This window comes from Rattus norvegicus, chromosome X, assembly GCF_021556685.1.
Source record: "Rattus norvegicus strain SHRSP/BbbUtx chromosome X, alternate assembly SHRSP_T2T, whole genome shotgun sequence".
In the NCBI taxonomy this organism is placed as follows: domain Eukaryota; kingdom Metazoa; phylum Chordata; class Mammalia; order Rodentia; family Muridae; genus Rattus; species Rattus norvegicus.
In genome coordinates this window covers 49880522-49899209 of record NC_141554.1, presented here as the reverse complement: position 1 = coordinate 49899209, position 18688 = coordinate 49880522, and the positions used below count along the sequence as shown (strand labels likewise).

At 38.3% G+C, this 18688-nt stretch overlaps 2 protein-coding genes across 3 annotated transcripts in view; both read left to right on the top strand.

Moving 5' to 3' along the window:
* Positions 1–18688, top strand: part of Anhx (anomalous homeobox) — a 59792-nt gene that overhangs the window by 17262 nt on the left and 23842 nt on the right.
* LOC147998219 (odorant-binding protein 1a-like) lies at positions 3027–8593 on the top strand. Of its 2 annotated transcripts, none has more exons than XM_087600973.1 (7): positions 3027–3162; positions 4165–4304; positions 5225–5298; positions 6646–6756; positions 7428–7526; positions 7759–7793; positions 8384–8593. In XM_087600973.1, the coding sequence occupies exons 2-6, from the start codon at positions 4282–4284 to the stop codon at positions 7776–7778; spliced, it is 327 nt and encodes a 108-aa protein (XP_087457099.1). In that variant the 5' UTR covers positions 3027–3162; positions 4165–4281; the 3' UTR covers positions 7779–7793; positions 8384–8593. The 2 variants fall into 2 exon arrangements, with proteins under 2 accessions (XP_087457099.1, XP_087457100.1); XM_087600974.1 differs by lacking the exon at positions 3027–3162 and adding an exon at positions 3461–3696 and having other exon boundaries at positions 8384–8592.

The window sequence follows — 18688 nt, the reverse complement described above, 5'->3', positions numbered from 1 at the left end:
TATTCTGTTAATTCTCCTGTCCCATTTCAACATTCTTCATCTCAAGCTTGTCAAATCCCCTACATACAACAGGTTCCTTTCACAGTATCAGTTATATTTAGCTTTATTAGTGGTCCTATTAGTATCATCAGGGCTATATGTGTTGTTTTGACTTTGTAAATAACTCTTGGGCCTTAATGGCCTCACAGGGTATCAACAGGAAATGTCAGTGTTCTTCCTATCTTGAAACCTATCAGTAGTCTCTAGCTAAGAAAGGAAGTGTGCAGTCCCACGATCCAGGTACTCATTGTTGCTGTCTAGCAGACAGAAAAAAGCTACTATAGTCCCTGCAGGGAAACATACTAGCTTTGAACTAATATCCAGAATACAAAAAAATTAAAACAAAATGTGTCAGAAAGCCCATGGTGGATTTCTTGTGAGAAATTGACATGAAGATAAATGTTTAAAGAGAAGACAAGCAGAGAGAAAATGAGAGGGCTCAGAGACACCTTCTGGAAGGATATCAAAATTGTAGAGCTACTCTGAAAAACAGTGTGGAGAATTCTCAATTGGGTAAAAGTAAATGCACCATGTGTCTCTGTCAACCAATTCTTGGATTATGGACCAAATGACCCAACATGTTTTTTCTCAGATACTTGTTTATATATGTTCATTTCTCCTATATTCATATCAGGTAGGAAAGGAAATATAACATGAATCTCCTAAAACTGTCTTATGGCTAATAAAAATTATACATATATACTATGGAATACTATTCAATGATGAGGAAAATTGGAATCATGAAATTTGCGGATAAATGATAGGTACTTTAATAGATTGTGTTGAGTGAGACAACATAGATCAAGAAAGGCAAATGTGGCATGTTTTGTCTTTTGTGTTCTTCCTAGCTCCAACTCTTCAGATAAAGGTTTAGGAATTACCTGAGACATTATAACAGTCATGCCTAAAGTCAATATCTCCATCAAATCCTTCCCTTTAGGGTACAGGAAACCCTGTGGAAGGGAGATAGAAAGACTATTAGGGCCATGGGTGATGGAGAACACCAAGAAAACAAGGCCTTCTAAATTAATATGATGGGTGGACATATGAACACACTGAAACTGAAGCACCATGCAGAGGGCCTGTATATGTCTGTACCACATGGTGACCTGGAGCTAAGAGTTGTGGACACATGCCCCATTCCCAACTGAGAAGCAAAGTCCAATTGATAGTCACTTTCAAATGAAACCTTAATTTCCTTTGAGGGAATCTCACTGAGGAATCAAGCTAAAGTAAAGCATAGACGCAAGCCTATCCATAGATGGCCAGCAGAAATCAGACTCAACAGCATCTTTAGAGGTTTTTCTTTTCTCACAATGCTCCTTTTTCCTCTTTTGAAAAAAGATTATCTGTTGTTAAAATTTATTTATTTTATTTTATAATAGTATTTTCCACTTTTCAATGAATTATTTATTATTTAATAGTTTTATTTATTTACATTCCAAATATTGCCTGACTATATTCCCCTCTGAGTGTTCTTCCCCCCAATTCCCTTTCCCTTCACCTCTTCTCTTTCCACTTTTAAATACTGTATGTCATTTTCATATATATTATGACTTCTAAGTTAGTGATTTTATGGGATTACAGAGAGTGTGAATGTATATGTATCTGTTTCTTGTGTCTTCCCTTGGGCCCTTTTTTTCTGTTTGTTTTGCCCAATTTAAACATGTTAGTGTGTTGTCTTACTATATTATGTTTTATTTTATTATTATTCCTTAGAAGAGTTTTTGCTTTTTAATGAGAGATAGAAATCCAATACATCTAAATGAGAGGGAAGGTGAGGAGGAGCTGGGAGTAACAGATAGATGGAAATCCTTAAACTGTACACATTGCATGAGAAAAAAATACTTTCAATAAAAGAAAAAGGGCTTAAGACTCACTCTTTACAATAAAATCTTCCATTTGTCACAGCAGTTGGACACCAGTACAATAAAACAGAACCAACCAATATACAGAGATATTGAGCCCAGTCATATTTATTCTACAGATTCAATGCATAAGATGCTGGCTTCATTGCAGAAGAAGGAATGGAAGGATTGTAATGGATCAAGGAAGAGAGAGTTAGAAGGAAGAGTAGAAGAAAGAAGCCACAGCCAAAAGTAATACTCTGACAAAATATGAGTTCAATTGGGAGAACTATAAAACTGATAACTTGTAGATTAGAAGACCATGAAGCAACAAATCTATATTAAGAACTACAGTTAATGAAGGAAGTTGAGAGTAGGAAGAGGGGAACAAATGGTTATTCAACATCACATGGTCAGCCCTGCAAACATATGTACAAGCTAAACTATTTATTGGAGCACTACATACTTGTGTGTGTGTGTGTGTGTGTGTGTGTGTGTGTGTGTGTGTGATTGTATCAAGAATATGTGAAGAAAGCAGTCACAGAATTTAACGGGATCATGTGGGTACGTATGGGAGCATTATGAGGGAGGAAAGGGATGTTGAAAATTATGTTATATTAATTCAAGAACAAAATAAATGGAGATAAAATGGAATGTAATTTAAAGAAAGTGTCACAAAGAACACACCTTTCATGTTTTACAATGATGTAGCTATGTACCAACAAAACATTCAAACAAAATAGCACAGTGCTAAGTATATCTTATTCCATGTGTTAGAGAGTATAGTCCCAGAAGATAAACAATACTCTACAATTTTGATAGTATTTTTTGTTGTTCCTATATATGGCAGATGTTTCCTGTTTCTAATGACAATAGAGATCTTGGATTTGATTCGTAAAGAAGTCAAAATATTACTGAGAAGAGGGACAATTCCTTAAGAAATATATAGCATAAATTTTAGCTTTAATATAGTCCATTTACACATATGCATAGTCTTTCAGAATGTTCTTACTTTTTACAGACTTTTATACTTGCTTTGGTTTCTCCATATCAATAATATTTGTATTTATAAACAGTGAACATCTGACCTAATTTTCTTCTGTATTTATCCAGTTATTTTTTCAATGATCTCTCTTGTAGCTCGGTACATGTTATAGTGGATAGTTTACTGGAAGAATGGAGAAGTCAATATATGGAAAGGCTTAAAAGTAGGAGAAGACTTATGACTCTATCCTTCTAGAAAACTCTCCTTACTCTTTAACATCTTGTCTTGCAAGTAAGTGGTTATTCTCGATCACATTGCCCAGGCCACCTTTTTAATTTCCTTTAACTGAATAGTATTAGGCTAAGATTCAGAATGTGTCTTAAAATGCATGTCACATTATTTAAATGAATCATATAAGATATATTGATAAGCACTGTGATATTTACCCACCACTATTGTTCTGGAGCCAAAACCATTACTTATAAATGCTATCCTAAAGATAGTTCTTTCATTCTAACAGGAAGGCTCAATTAATCACCACAACATATTCTGACCTGAAGGATAATCTTATTAGTTTAAGGACATGAAATCACACATCATCCATCTGGGCCCAGCAGGAAATGCTGGACAGAACTAGGTTGTTGTGATGGGAAATCATTGGTTGATTCCATGTCCCTCCCTCTCACTCACTGTATAAAAACCTTTGTCAGTCCACATCCTCACAACTACTTATCTACTTTGAGCTTCTGTAGAAGAGCAAAGTCTGGTGCCATCATGGTAAAATTTCTGTTGCTGGCTTTGACATTTGGACTGGCTCAGGCTCAGGTAAATCCATGAGGTCTGTGTTTATGTGTGAGCTTCCTCAATAGCACTATTCTGTGGATGTGATGTGTCATTTGGTTAATCCATGCAAGGCCATGAAATAACCTTTTTGACTTTCACTCAGGTACACTTTTCCAATCAGATGTTCTCTAGGATGAAAGAAGTAAAAAAAAAGGGACTGGATTTGTAAAGTATATGAGGACAAAACATTAGCAGTCTCAGTTTCATAATTCTATTTTAATCATGTCCTTGTGTTGCTCTGCATTCGGCTTCATTCCTGGAAACATTATCTTGAACTAACAAATGAAAAATTATTGATGACTATTTCAAATATATTAAGAATTGAGAGAAGAGATGTCAACATTTATTCCTATTATAAAGGGTTATATTCTTTTGAGAGAAGACATGTGAATGCCAACTCAAACTCTAAAAGTCTGTATGGTTTTCTTGTCATTTTTATTGCTTCTACAGATCGGGGGAAAATATAAAACTGTTGCAATTGCTTCTAGCAGGACTGAGAAGATAGAGTTAGGTGGAGAACTGAGGATCTATTGTCGTGAACTTTCTTGTGATGAGGAATGCAAGGAAATGAAAGTCACATTTTATGTCAAGTAAGCAAATTATCCAGAATGTAAACTGAGCAAACTGATTTCACTTACTGCCCTTAATGCTGTGTAATTTACAAGGGGGAATGTTTTGGTTCTGATCATGAAAGCAAAGACCTCATTTTTACCAATTTGATGATAATATTCTATAATGCGGTCATTATCTGGACACCACAGAGAGGTAATCAGTGTCTCTGCTTTCATGAGTACATCCCTAGGAATCATTTGCGTTGGAGGCTGCCACTGAATTTTATCATCTGTATTAGAGAGAGAAACCTCTAAAGAAATCATTTGCAGTTATGTGAAGCATGTGATCACATAGGTCAGAGCCATAGAACTTATATTATTCGATCAGTGATTTCATAAACACCTTCCACAAAAGGATCAGATAAATATAGTCTTAGAATCTTTTTCTGATTGTCTACATTCAAATGTTCTCTCTGACATTTCGATAACTATGTTCAATGCAGGTGTGCATAACTCAGTAAGAACTGAAAATGCTTACAACCATTTCTATCTTGTAGTCACAACTTTAACTTTTAGGTTATGTATAACATCACTTCAAACGCATACATATAAACCCATGTATATATTATGGCTGAACCAGAACAAGAGAATTTTCATACAGAAAATCTTATTTAATGACTCTTGATATTTGTATAAGGATATCACCAGAATCTTCATACCATGGGGCAAAATTGGCACCAATACAGGAAGATAACTCTGTGTCTGCAAACAGTATGCCATTTTCTAAATAAGAATTAGGAAAAATTGAAGTGAGCATCAGTAATTATTTCCTACCACTGTATAGTGATAACTTCATTACTTATAGTACTTTCTCCAATGCATTATAACACTTGAGCATCTTTAATACAAATTTGATGTTGGCAAAGAAGAAATCATAACTTCTCTCATTGATTTTATAGTGAAAATGGACAGTGCTCATTGACCACAATCACTGGGTATTTGCAAGAAGATGGTGAGACCTACAGAAGCCAGTGTAAGTACAGTTCAGCTGCCCAAACGTACTTAGGTCAAGAGCAAATTTGTTTGTTTAGAAATTTATGATTTGCCCCAACCACCTAAGATATGTTACCAAGTTCAAATAAATTCTAGGCCCCCTTAGATTTACTTGGAGATGGCCACTATTATGTAAAGATGTGCATAATTCTGACAATATATTTTCGAGTAATTTTCCCACAGAAACATTCTTTGCAGATAACTTTCCTGTGTTTTTCCTTTCATATGTTGCATAATTTTTATTTGCCAAATCTGCTACTCCCTAGGAGGCCTCAATGTTATCAAACATCTTTGCCAAGTTCTTATCTCTGGCTCCCCTGTTCTTGCATTAAAAACATGGTCTCTCATCCTTGACTGAGGGAAATTTTAGTTTACACTCTTATTTTAAATATTTTATCACATTTTGTAGATTTTAATAATCAGAATATTGAATAATCAACTTAAATTTTAAAAAAGCAGTTATGGATAATATCTCTTAAGCTATTTCAGACTGACTCCTTCAAATTTCTAAGAATTGCTAAAACAATAGTAACATTATTCAACTAAATTATACACAATTTGACTTTTGGCTTGATATTAAAACAGGCAAAACAAACACACAATCAAACACCAGATGGCATATCCTATTGTCAAGAAAATGCTTTCACTAGTTTTAGATGATTATTCAAAAACAGTCTTGGAATTGAAAGGGACCAGATCCTGGAATTCTTTTACTTTCTTGTGACTAACTCTTATCATTGAGTAAGTGGAAATGTTTCACACAAATCTCTCTCTGTCGCTGTCTCTGTCTCTCTCTGTCATAGACACATACACACTGTGAATGTCTGGTAATCTCTAAAAGTTTCATACTTACATCCTTTTCATCAATAATAGAAAAAGGGAAACTGTTTTGTGCATGTTACTAATTAGCAACTATCTCTTTTGCACATGTATACATTTCCCATCAAGTGTTCCTATGTTTTAAAATTAGAGTTTTAACTTCTCATAAAATTTACATGGAGCCTTTGATATCTGGTTGAAAATGTCAGGAACACCTAACCAATTGTCCCGCTAGTCTTGACACAAGATATTCAGAGACATGGAAAGTGTCTCTACACAGGATTTTTAATCAGTTTTGCAGCATAGAAATAGATATTCTTCACATTATTGTGTAGTATACAAAATGAATACCTACAGGAATAGCCATGAATGCATGGGTTATGTATTAGTAAATCAGTGATGATTGCTGCTGTCACGGTCAACATAAATGTTTCACAAATAGGTGACATCAAACAAAGTAGAGAATTAAGTGTCACTAACTTTTGAAATATTTTAATTATCATTACAGTTCAAGGGGATAATCATTATTCAGCTGTGAAGCAGACACAAGAGTATATAGTCTTTTATAGTGAGAATGTTGACAGAGACAACCAGAAGACAAAATTGGTGTTTGTTGTTGGTAAGAATGGCAGGGGATCCCTGAAATAGTAACAAAAGTGCTGCTCTGCAAATAAGGTCTAAGTCAGATTCACCCCCTAAATACGCTGTTATAAGATTTCCAAAGTCCTTTCCAATAACTGATAACCAGAGTCTGTGTGGACCAAACTGTACATTATATTGTAATTTGAGTAGCATGAAACGGAAGGCTGTGGGCAATGAAGGAATTGATTGAAAGAGTTCATGTTCATGCTTCCTCCTGGGAAAATGGAGCATGTGTGATTTTCCCAAATTTCAGATATTTTCAGTGTCAATTCACTAAATGTGTAGAATATTAAAACATAGTGTATAGCCCAAGAGAAATGTGAAGTTTCCATTGACAGGATTTCTTGGCATTTTTATTTTTAAGAGTAGATGGGATTAAGATGTGTAATTTCCATAGACAAATAGTTCCTATGATTTTGTTCATCATGAAATATTGGAAATTGCTTTTATACCAAAATTTTCACCTTATTAAGTGTGTCCATGACCCTTGGGTTAATATTTATTATCCATATTGACCCATCCAGGGTGGATGAATTTGGAGAAGTTGGGACTTTTCATTAAATATCATGGTGGGACACAAAGGAAGCAATGTACATAATGCAGAACTGTCATGAACAGATCTCTGACATTATTATTCCTGGATTGCAGGCAATCAACCTTTAACACCTGAACAAAGGGAAACACTCGTACAATATGTTGTATCAAAGGGCATTCCTCCTGAAAATATTCGAGATGTCCTGGAGACAGGTAAAGTCAACGCATGTTGTTTTTTCTATAACTTATATATGTTTGTGTGTGTGTGTGTGTGTGTGTGTGTGTGTGTGTGTGTGTGTGTGTGTGTGGGTGTGGGTGTGGGTGTGGGTGTGGGTGTGGGCGTGTGTGTCTATCTTCCCTGATTTAGATAGAATTATATTATTTGGGAGCTGTCTTCTTTTTCTAATAATTAAAAGTCTTTTACCCCACCCACTTTCTTTTACAGATACCTGCCCTGACCTGTAATAATGATTTTTGTAGGTGAGTAGAAATGAAAGTCATAAATACTATATCTATGTTTTAATGAAGAAGGCTTTTTGTGTAAAAATTTGACATAAGCATGTGAGTAAAAATTTCTTTTCTTAAATGGAGTAAAATCATGACAGATTGTTACTAGTGCTTGATATTTGAATATCCTATAGTGGCCAGCATGATGTAGAGAATAATTTAATTTATAAAACAATGTTAAAGATTTTGTATGATTCAGAATTTTTAACGTTTTTGTTTTGAAAAATATTCCATCAGAATGTTTTTAACTTGAAAACTTTCAATTTATATAAGGTTTGTGGTACATATTTTCCACAGACTTGATATAAGCCTGTTGATTTTTCAATACATACTTTGTTCACCCTCGATTTAAATTTACATATAGGGCCACTCAGTGTCATTATTTCCTGTAGAAACTCTCTCTATATCCAAATGTATGGGGCACAGGTGATTTCTCTGAAAGGAACTTCTTGTGTATAATTCTTTCTCTATAATCTACATTTTTATATTTAACTTTGTTCTCCTGCAATCCTGGTGATGAAACCTTTACTTTCAGCTCAACCATTTTTTTCATGTTTGCACAGATAACAACAGCATGAGAATTATGCATCATATCCTCCTGATCATGGAATCAGTATCGTATATAATTCATCTTTTCCTTCAAAATACCTTTTTCCTCTACTGTGCAGTCAGGCTACTGCATACCAAAGGCCTGACTTGACTTCTCTTCCTCTGCTCATGATCTATGACTTGTTCTTCACTTTTGGATGATTAAATAAAGTGATTCAAGAAGCAATGATGACCTCGTGAAAATAGTCTCACTCAAAAGGCACATTAACGTAATACATAAATAAATGCAGCACATAAATGTGGACCAAATGGTAACTTTATAACTAAAACTATTTTAGTTTTGAAAATGTCATATTTCTAGAGGCATTTCCAAGAACACAGAAGGGAACATTATAATTTGCTTAGTATTTAGTTTCACCTGTAATTCAGGATAGGAGGGTGAATTATCCCAGCACACTAAAGTATTTCACACAACAAACTCATTGGTTCTAGCTACATTTTCCACATTACTTAAAACAGACAAAATACATCTCTTTTCCAAAAATCCGTGTAAGGGGTTTATGTTTTTGCTTAATGGCTTCATCAATCAAATAAATCTGGGTAAATTTAAATAGTGTAGAAATGAGTCAATCTGTTTTGAGGAATAGAATAAATTCACTGTAATGTTAGTGCATAATGCCAAACCCTACAAATATGCATTTATATACTACATGTTTCTATAAATATCGCAATGATTCCTTAGAATGTAGTTAGCTGTCAAAACATAAAAGGCAGACGCAGTCTTCTTTGAGGGATTGGACCAGTGAAAGGGAGAAGAATCTAGACAATGGTGTTACATCCTGTTTCCTAAAGTCTAATGATGAAACAGGTGCAAAGTAGGATCCATAAACAGCGTATGTAATTAAGAAACCATGACATAGTCTTTTTGTTGTTGAAAGAAGGCTGTTATTTCACATTCCTTTCTGTGCCATGTAAAAAGACGTTACATTAAAAAATCACTTGCCTTTTTTGAAAGTAATAATAATAATTATTATTAATCTTTTATACAGTCCAGCCATTATCTCCCTCTTAGTCCACCCTCAAAGAGTTCCTCATCCCATTCCTCCTCCCCTGTCTCCAAGAGGATATCCCCACACCCCTACAACACCCCCACCCTGTGAGTCCTCTCCACTCCCTAGGGTTAGGGCCTCGAGTTTCTCAAGGGTTAGGTGCATCTTCTCTCATTGAAGTCATACCAGGCAGTCCTCTGAGGTGTATGTGTCAGGGGCCTCATGCCATCTAGTGTATGCTGCCTGATTTTTGACTCACTGTCAGAGACCATAGGGGTCCAGGTCCACAGCTGGTCTTCCTATGAGGTCACGCTTCTTCTCAGCCTCTTCCACAGGGGTCCTTGACTTCAGACCATTGGTTGGGTGTAATTATCTGCATCAGTCTCACTCAGCTGGTTGTTGGGACACTTGGAGGTCAGCTACTCTAGGCTTCTGTCCATAAGCATAGCACAGCATCAGTAATCGTGCCCCGCCTTGGAGCTTCCCCGTGAAATGTGTCCCAATTTGGGCCAGTCACAGACACTCCTTGCCCTCAGTCTCTTCTCTATTTTTGTCCCTGCAGTTCTTTTAGACAGGAACAATTCTTGGTTAAGAGTTTTTGGCTGCGGCATGGCAACCCCATCCAGATACTTGATGCCTTATCTTGCTGTGGGAGGTGGGCTCCACAAGTTCTCTCTCCCCACTGAAGGGCATTTCATCTAAGATCCATCCCTTTGTGTTCTGAGAGTCTCTCACCTCCCAGGTCTCTGGTATATTCTAGAGTTTGCCAGCCTTCCACCTTCTGAGGTTCCCTGTCTCCATTTGTTCTGTTGGTCATTAAGTCTTCACTGCTGCCCTCTTCACCTTAATACCTGGTAATGTTGCCCTCCCTATCCCTCGCCTACCCAGATCTCTCCATCCTCTGCCCCCTGTGATTGCTCTCTTCACCCTCCCAAGTGAGATTGAGGAATCTGCACTTGGGCCTTTATGCCTCTTAACCTGCTTGAGTTCTGTGGATTATATGCTGCATGTTCTGTACATTTTCGGCTAATATCCACTAATCAATGAGTATATTCCATGCACATCCTTTTAGGTCTGAGGTACCTCACTCAGGATGATATTTTCTAATTCTATCCATTTGCGTGCAAAACGCATAATGTCCTCATTTTTAATAGCTAAATAGTATTCAGTTGTGTAAATGAACCACACTTTCTGTATCCATTCTTCTGTTCTGGGACAACTGGGTTGTTTCCAGTTTCTGTCTATCATAAATTAGGCCATTATAAACATAGTGCAACATGTGCCCTTGTGGTATAATAGTGCATCAATTGGGTATACGGCCAGGAGTTGTATAGCTGGGTATTCAGGTACAACTATTTCTAATTTTCTGAGGAACCTCAAGATTGATTTACATAGTGGTTGTACCAGCTTGAAATCCCATCAGCAATGAAGGAGTGTTTCTCCTTCTCCACATCCTCACCAACATGTGATGTCACGTGAGGTTGTTTTATTTTATTCTAGCTATTCATTTTTTAAAATTTATTTTTCTCAGATATTTCATGTATTTACATTTCAAATGTTATCCCCTTCCCCAAACCACCTCCCCCTACTTCTACAAGGGTTCTCCCATTCTCACATACCCACTCTCACCCAAAGGACCTGTCATTCCCCTACATTGGAGAAAAAAGCCTTCAGAGGACCGAGTGCTTTTCCTCCTATTGATGCTGGACATAGCCATCCTCTTCTACACATGTGCCTGGAGTCATAGGATTGCATGCTGCTACAACCACTTTGGAAACCATTCTGGGCATCCTCAGACCATTGGAAATAGTACTAACTGAAGACCCAGGTATACCACTCCTGGGCATGTACACAAAAGATGCTCCAACATATAACAGGAACACATGCTCTACTAAATCTATAGCAGCCTTATTTATAATAGCCAGAAGCTGGTAAGAACACAGACATCCTTCAATAGAGGAATGACACAGATAATGTGGTACATCTACACAGTTGAGTACTACTCAGTTATTAAAAACAATGACTACATGAAGATCTTAGGCAAATTGATGGAACTAGAAAATATCACTCTGAGTGAGGTGACCCAGTCACAAAAGAACACACATGGTATGTATTCATTGATAAGTAGATATTAGCCCAAAACCTCGAATTACCCAAGATACAATGGACAGATTACATGAAGCTCTAAAAGGATGACCAAAATGTGGAACTTCACTTCTTCTTAAAAGGGGGAACAAAAATATCCATAGGAGGGGATATGGAGGCAAAGTGTAGAGCAGAGACTCAAGGAACGGCCATTCAGAGCCTGCCCCACATATGATCCATATATATACAGCCACCAAAAGCAGATAAGTTCAGTGAAGCTAAGAAGTGCTTAGAAATTTTTAAAGCATTTTTCTCATTTATTCTCCATTCTATTAAGATTAATATCTAGAGGAAGCTGATCACCCAGACGTGTGGGCACTCCTGAGTCTGCAGGGCAGGAGAGACTGAGACCTCTGCCCACTTTTTCCGACATACCTGGCACAAGAGGAAAATGTATAGGACCTCTGGGAACAGGAACATAGGGGCAGTCAAGCTGCAGGAGCCCTGTGGTCCAGTTCGCACCCAAATCTGAAGGGACCCGGTCAAACAGGGCCCTGCACCCAAATCTCAGGGGAGGAAGAGCTAGACCTTCAGAGGGGCAGACACGGCTGGGATGCCAGAGAAGAGTACTCTCTGCCCACATTTCTGATTCTAGAGGAAAACGCCTAATGCCATCTGGACCCCTGTGCTCAGGGACCCCGGAGAAGTAGGGACAGGCCCTTCTGGTTGCTGCCCTCATAGAGAACTGGAACGCAGCCCTGAGGAGTGACATCAGGCCTGAGACCAGAGTAAGAAAAACTTTTCAGCTCCAATTGAACTGCCTGGTGGATTCAGTACACATGCCAACAGGAACAGCTGAAAGTCAGTAGAGAGGAACAACTACATGCCTAAAAGCAGAACACTCTGTTCCCATAACAGGCTGAAAGAAAAAGAGGAAAACAGGTCTACAGCCCTCCTGACACACAGGCCTATAGGACGGTCAAGCCACTGCCAGAAATAGCAGAACAAGGTAACACCAGAGTCAACCTGATGGCAGGAGGCAAGCGCAGGAACCCAAGCAACAGAAATCAAAACTACATGGCATCATTGGAGCCGAATTCTCCCAACAAAGCAAACACTAAATATACAAACACACCAGCAAAGCAAGATCTAGATTTAAAAATCACATTTGATCATGATGATTGAGGACTTTAAGAAAGACATAAAGAACTCTTTAGAGAAATGCAGGAAAACATGAGTAAACCAGTAGAAGTGCTTAGAGAAGAAACACAAAAATCTGTGAAAGAATTAAAGGGAAACACACCCAAACAGGTGAACAAAGTAAAAATGGAAATAGGAATAAAGAAAGCACGAATGGAGAACTCAAGAAGTTAGACTGCAGGGAGACAAATAACCCTATTAAAAATGGGGTTCAGAGCTCTCTGCTCCCTAATCCCGTGGGAGAGAGACCTCACTACCTGGTCAGGTGGGCACTCCTGAGGCTGCAGAGCGGAAGAGACCACCAACAGTGCCCACCCCTGCTCACATCCCTGGCCCAAGAGGAAACTGTATACGGCCTCTGGATTCCCATAGAGGAGGGCCCAGGAGCAGCAGTTCTGCTGCATCTGACACACCACCAGAACCTGAAGGGACCGACCGGATAAACACTTCTCTGCACCCAAATCCCATGGGAGGGAGAGCTAAACCTTCAGAGAGGCAGACACGCCTGTGAAATCAGAAGAGACTGCACTCTGCACACATCTCTGACGCCAGAGGAAATCACCAAACGCCATCTGGAACCCTGGTGCACAGAAGCTCCCGGAAAGGGCGGCACAGATCTTCCTGGTTACTGCCGCCACGGAGAGCTCATAAGCAAAACCGCACGAGCAAACTTGAGCCTCGGAACCACAGGTAAGACCAACTTTTCTGCTGCAAGTGACCTGCCTGGTGAACTCAAGACACAGGCCCACAGGAACAGCTGAAGACCTGTAGATAGGAAAAACTACACGCCCGAAAGCAGAACACTCTGTCCCCATAACTGGCTGAAAGAAAACAGGAAAACAGGTCTACAGCACTCCTGACACACAGGCTTATAGGACAGTCTAGCCACTGTCAGAAATAGCAGAACAAAGTAACACTAGAGATAATCTGATGGCGAGAGGCAAGCCCAGGAACCCAAGCAACAGAAACCAAGACTACATGGCATCATCGGAGCACAATTCTCCCACCAAAGCAAACACAGAATATCCAAACAGACCGGAAAAGCAAGATGTAGTTTCAAAATCATATTTGATCATGATGCTGGAGGACTTGAAGAAATCATGAAGAACTCCCTTAGAGAAACACGGGAAAACATGAATAAACAAGTAGAAGCCTACAGAGAGAAATCACAAAAATCCCTGAAAGAATTCGAGGAAAACATAAATAAACAAGTAGAAGCCCATACAGAGAAGTCACAAAAATCCCTGAAAGAATTCCAGGAAAACACAATCAAACAGTTGAAGGAATTAAAAATGGAAATAGAAACAATCAAGAAAGAACACATAGGAACAACCCTGGATATAGAAAACCAAAAGAAGAGACAAGGAGCTGTAGATACAAGCTTCACCAACAGAATACAAGAGATGCAAGAGAGAATCTCAGGAGCAGAAGATTCCATAGAAATCATTGACTCAACTGTCGAAGATAATGTAAAGGGGAAAAAGCTACTGGTGCAAAACATACAGGAAATCCAGGACTCAATGAGAAGATCAAACCTAAGGATAATAGGTATAGAAGAGAGTGAAGACTCCCAGCTCAAAGGACCAGTAAATATCTTCAACAAAATCATAGAAGAAAATTTCCCTAACCTAAAATAAGAGATTCCCATAGGCATACAAGAAGCCTACAGAACTCCAAATAGATTGGACCAGAAAAGAAACACCTCCTGCCACATAATAGTCAAAACACAAAACGCACAAAATAAAGAAAGAATATTAAAAGCAGTAAGGGAAAAAGGTCAAGTAACATATGAAGGCAGACCTATCAGAATCACACCAGACTTCTCGCCAGAAACTATGAAAGCCAGAAGATCCTGGACAGATGTCATACAGACCCTCAGAGAACACAAATGCCAGCCCAGGTTACTGTATCCTGCAAAACTCTCAATTAACATAGATGGAGAAACCAAGATATTCCATGACAAAACCAAATTTACACAATATCTTTCTACAAATCCAGCACTACAAAGAATAATACATGGTAAAGCCCAACATAACGAGGCAAGCTATACCGTAGAAGAAGCAAGAAACTAGTCGTCTTGGCAACAAAACAAAGAGAAGAAAAGCACACAAACATAACCTCATATCCAAATATGAATATAAGAGGAAGCAATAATCACTATTCCTTAATATCTCTCAACATCAATGGCCTCAACTCCCCAATAAAAAGACATAGATTAACAAACTGGATATGCAACGAAGACCCTGCATTCTGCTTCCTACAGGAAACACACCTCAGAGACAAAGACAGACACTACATCAGAGTGAAGGGCTGGAATACAACTTTCCAAGAAATGGTCGGAAGAAGCAAGCTGAAGAAGCCATTCTAATATCAAATAAAAATCAATTTTCAACTAAAAGTCACCAAAAAAGATGAGGAAGGACACTTCATATTCATCAAAGGAAAAATCCACCAAGATGAACTCTCAATCCTAAATATCTATGTCCCAAATACAAGGGCACCTACATACGGAAAAGAAACCTTACTAAGCTCAAAATACACATAGCACCTCACCCAAAAATAGTAGGAGATTTCAACACCCCACTCTCATCAATGGACAGATCATGGAAACAGAAATTGAACAGAGATGTAGACAGACTAAGAGAAGTCATGGGCCAAATGGACTTAACAGATATATATAGAACATTCTATCCTAAAGCAAAAGGATATACCTTCTTCTCAGCTCCTCATGGTACTTTCTCCAAAATTTACCATATAATTGGTCAAAAAACGGGCCTCAACAGGTACAGAAAGATAGAAATAATGCCATGCGTGCTATCAGACCTCCACGGCCTAAAACTGGTCTTCAATAACAATAAGGGAAAAATGCCCATATATACGTGGAAACTGTACAAAGCTCTACTCAATGATAAACTTGTCAAGAAAGAAATAAAGAAAGAAATTAAAGACTTTTTAGAATTTAATGAAAATGAAGGTACAACATACCCAAACTTATGGGACACAATGAAAGCTGAGCTAAGAGGAAAACTCATAGCACTGAGTGCCTGCAGAAAGAAACAGGAAAGAGCATATGTCACCAGCTTGACAGCACAGATAAAAGCTCTAGAATAAAAAGAAGCAAATACTCCCAGGAGGAGTAGAAGGCAGGAAATAATCAAACTCAGAGCTGAAATCATCCAAGTAGAAACAAAAAGGACCATACAAAGAATCAACAGAACCAGAAGTTGGTTCTTTGAGAAAATCAACAAGATAGGTAAACCCTTAGCCAGACTAACGAGAGGACACAGAGAGTATGTCCAACTTAACAAAATCAGAAATAAAAGGGGAGACATAACTACAGATTCAGAGGAAATTAAAAAAATCATCAGATCTTACTATAAAAGCCTATATTCAACAAAACTTGAAAATCTTCAGGAAATGGACAATTTCCTAGACAGATACCAGGTACCGAAGTTAAATCAGGAACAGATAAACCAGTTAAACAACCCCATAACACCTAAGGAAATAGAAGCAGTCATTAAAGGTCTCCCAACCAAAAAGAGCCCAGGTCCAGACGGGTTTACTGTAGAATTCTACCGGACCTTCATAGAAGACCTCATACCAATATTATCCAAAATATTCCACAGAATTGAAACAGATGGAGCACTCCCGAATTCCTTCTATGAAGCCACAATTACTCTTATACCTAAACCACACAAAGACCCAACAAAGAAAGAGAACTTCAGACCAATTTCCCTTATGAATATCGACGCAAAAATACTCAATAAAATTCTGGCAAACCGAATCCAAGAGCACATCAAAACAATCATCCACCATGATCAAGTAGGCTTCATCCCAGGCATGCAGGGATGGTTTAATATACGGAAAACCATCAACGTGATCCATTATATAAACAAACTGAAAGAACAAAACCACATGATCATTTCATTAGATGCTGAGAAAGCATTTGACAAAATTCAACATCCCTTCATGATAAAGGTCCTGGAAAGAATAGGAATTCAAGGCCCATACCTAAACATAGTAAAAGCCATATACAGCAAACCAGTTGCTAACATTAAACTAAATGGAGAGAAACTTGAAGCAATCCCACTAAAATCAGGGACTAGACGAGGCTGCCCAAACTCTCCCTACTTATTCAATATAGTTCTTGAAGTTCTAGCCAGAGCAATCAGATAACAAAAGGAGGTCAAGAGGATACAGATCGGAAAAGAACAAGTCAAAATATCACTATTTGGAGATGATATGATAGTATATTTAAGTGATCCCAAAAGTTCCACCAGAGAACTACTAAAGCTGATAAACAACTTCAGCAAAGTGGCTGGGTATAAAATTAAATCAAATAAATCAGTAGCCTTCCTCTACACAAAAGAGAAACAAGCCGAGAAAGAAATTAGGGAAACGACATCTTTCATAATAGACCCAAATAATATAAAGTAACTCGGTGTGACTTTAACCAAGCAAGTAAAATATTTGTACAATAAGAACTTCAAGACTCTGAAGAAAGTGGCTATTAGCCCAAATGCTTGAATTACCCTAGATGCCTAGAACAAATGAAACTCAAGACGGATGATCAAAATGTGAATGCTTCACTCTTTCTTTAAAAGGGGAACAAGTATACCCTTGGCAGGGAAGAGAGAGGCAAAGATTAAAACAGAGACTGAAGGAACACCTTCAGAGGCTGCCCACATGTGGCCCATACATATACAGCCACCCAAATAGACAACATGGATGAAGCAAAGAAGTGCAGGCTGACAGGAGCCGGATGTAGATCGCTCCTGAGAGACACATCCAGAATACAGCAAATACTGCGGTGAATGCCAGCAGCAAACCACTGAACTGAGAATAGGACCCCTGTTGAAAGAATCAGAGAAAGAACTGGAAGAGCTTGAAGGGACTAGAGAACCCATATGTACAACAATACCAAGCAACCAGAGCTTCCAGGGACTAAGCCACTACCTAAAGACTATACATGGACTGACCTTGGACTCTGACCTCATAGGTAGCAATGAATATCCTAGTAAGAGCACCAGTGGAAGAGGAAGCCATGGGTCCTGCTAAGCCTGAACCCCCAGTGACCTAGATTGCTGGGGGGAGGGCGGCAATGGGGGGAGGGTGGGAAGTGGAACACCTATAAGGAAGGGGAGGGGTGAGGGGGATGTTTGCCTGGAAACCGGGAAAGGGAATAACACTCGAAATATATATAAGAAATACTCAAGTTAATAAAAAAAAAGTAAAAAAAAATTAACTCAAATAAATCAGTAGTCTTCCTCTACACAAAAGAGAAACAAGCCGAGAAAAAATTAGGGAAACGACACCCTTCATAATAGACCCAAATAATATAAAGTACCTCGGTGTGACTTTAACCAAGCAAGTAAAAGATTTGTACAATAAGAACTTCAAGACACTGAAGAAAGAAATTGAAGAAGACCTCAGAAGATGGAAAGATCTCCCATGCTCATGGATTGGCAGTATTAATATAGAAAAATGGCCATTTTACCAAAAGCGATCTACAGATTCAATGCAATCCCCATCAAAATACCAATCCAATTCTTCAAAGAGTTAGACAGAACAATTTGCAAATTCATCTGGAATAACAAAAAACCCAGGATAGCTAAAACTATCCTCAACAATAAAAGGACTTCAGGGGGAATCACTATCCCTGAACTCAAGCAGTATTACAGAGCAATAGTGATAAAAACTGCATGGTATTGGTACAGAAACAGACAGATAGACCAGTGGAAGAGAATTGAAGACCCGGAAATGAACCCACACACCTATGGTCACTTGACTTTGACAACGGAGCCAAAACCATCCAATGGAAAAAAGATAGCATTTTCAGCAAATGGTGCTGGTTCAACTGGAGGTCAACATGTAGAAGAATGCAGATCGATCAATGCTTATCACCCTGTACGAAGCTTAAGTCCAAGTGGATCAAGGACCTCCACATCAAACCAGACACACTCAAACTAATAGAAGAAAAACTAG

What these genes read in the sequence shown, in the direction of transcription:
- LOC147998219 (XM_087600974.1), top strand. Translation starts at nt 3,541, where the DNA reads ATGTCCCTCCCTCTCACTCACTGTATAAAAACCTTTGTCAGTCCACAT. An exon ending in TTGGACTGGCTCAGGCTCAG is followed by an intron (nt 3,697 to 4,164) that starts GTAAATCCATGA and finishes TTGCTTCTACAG; the next exon opens with ATCGGGGGAAAATATAAAAC. An exon ending in AAAGTCACATTTTATGTCAA is followed by an intron (nt 4,305 to 5,224) that starts GTAAGCAAATTA and finishes TTGATTTTATAG; the next exon opens with TGAAAATGGACAGTGCTCAT.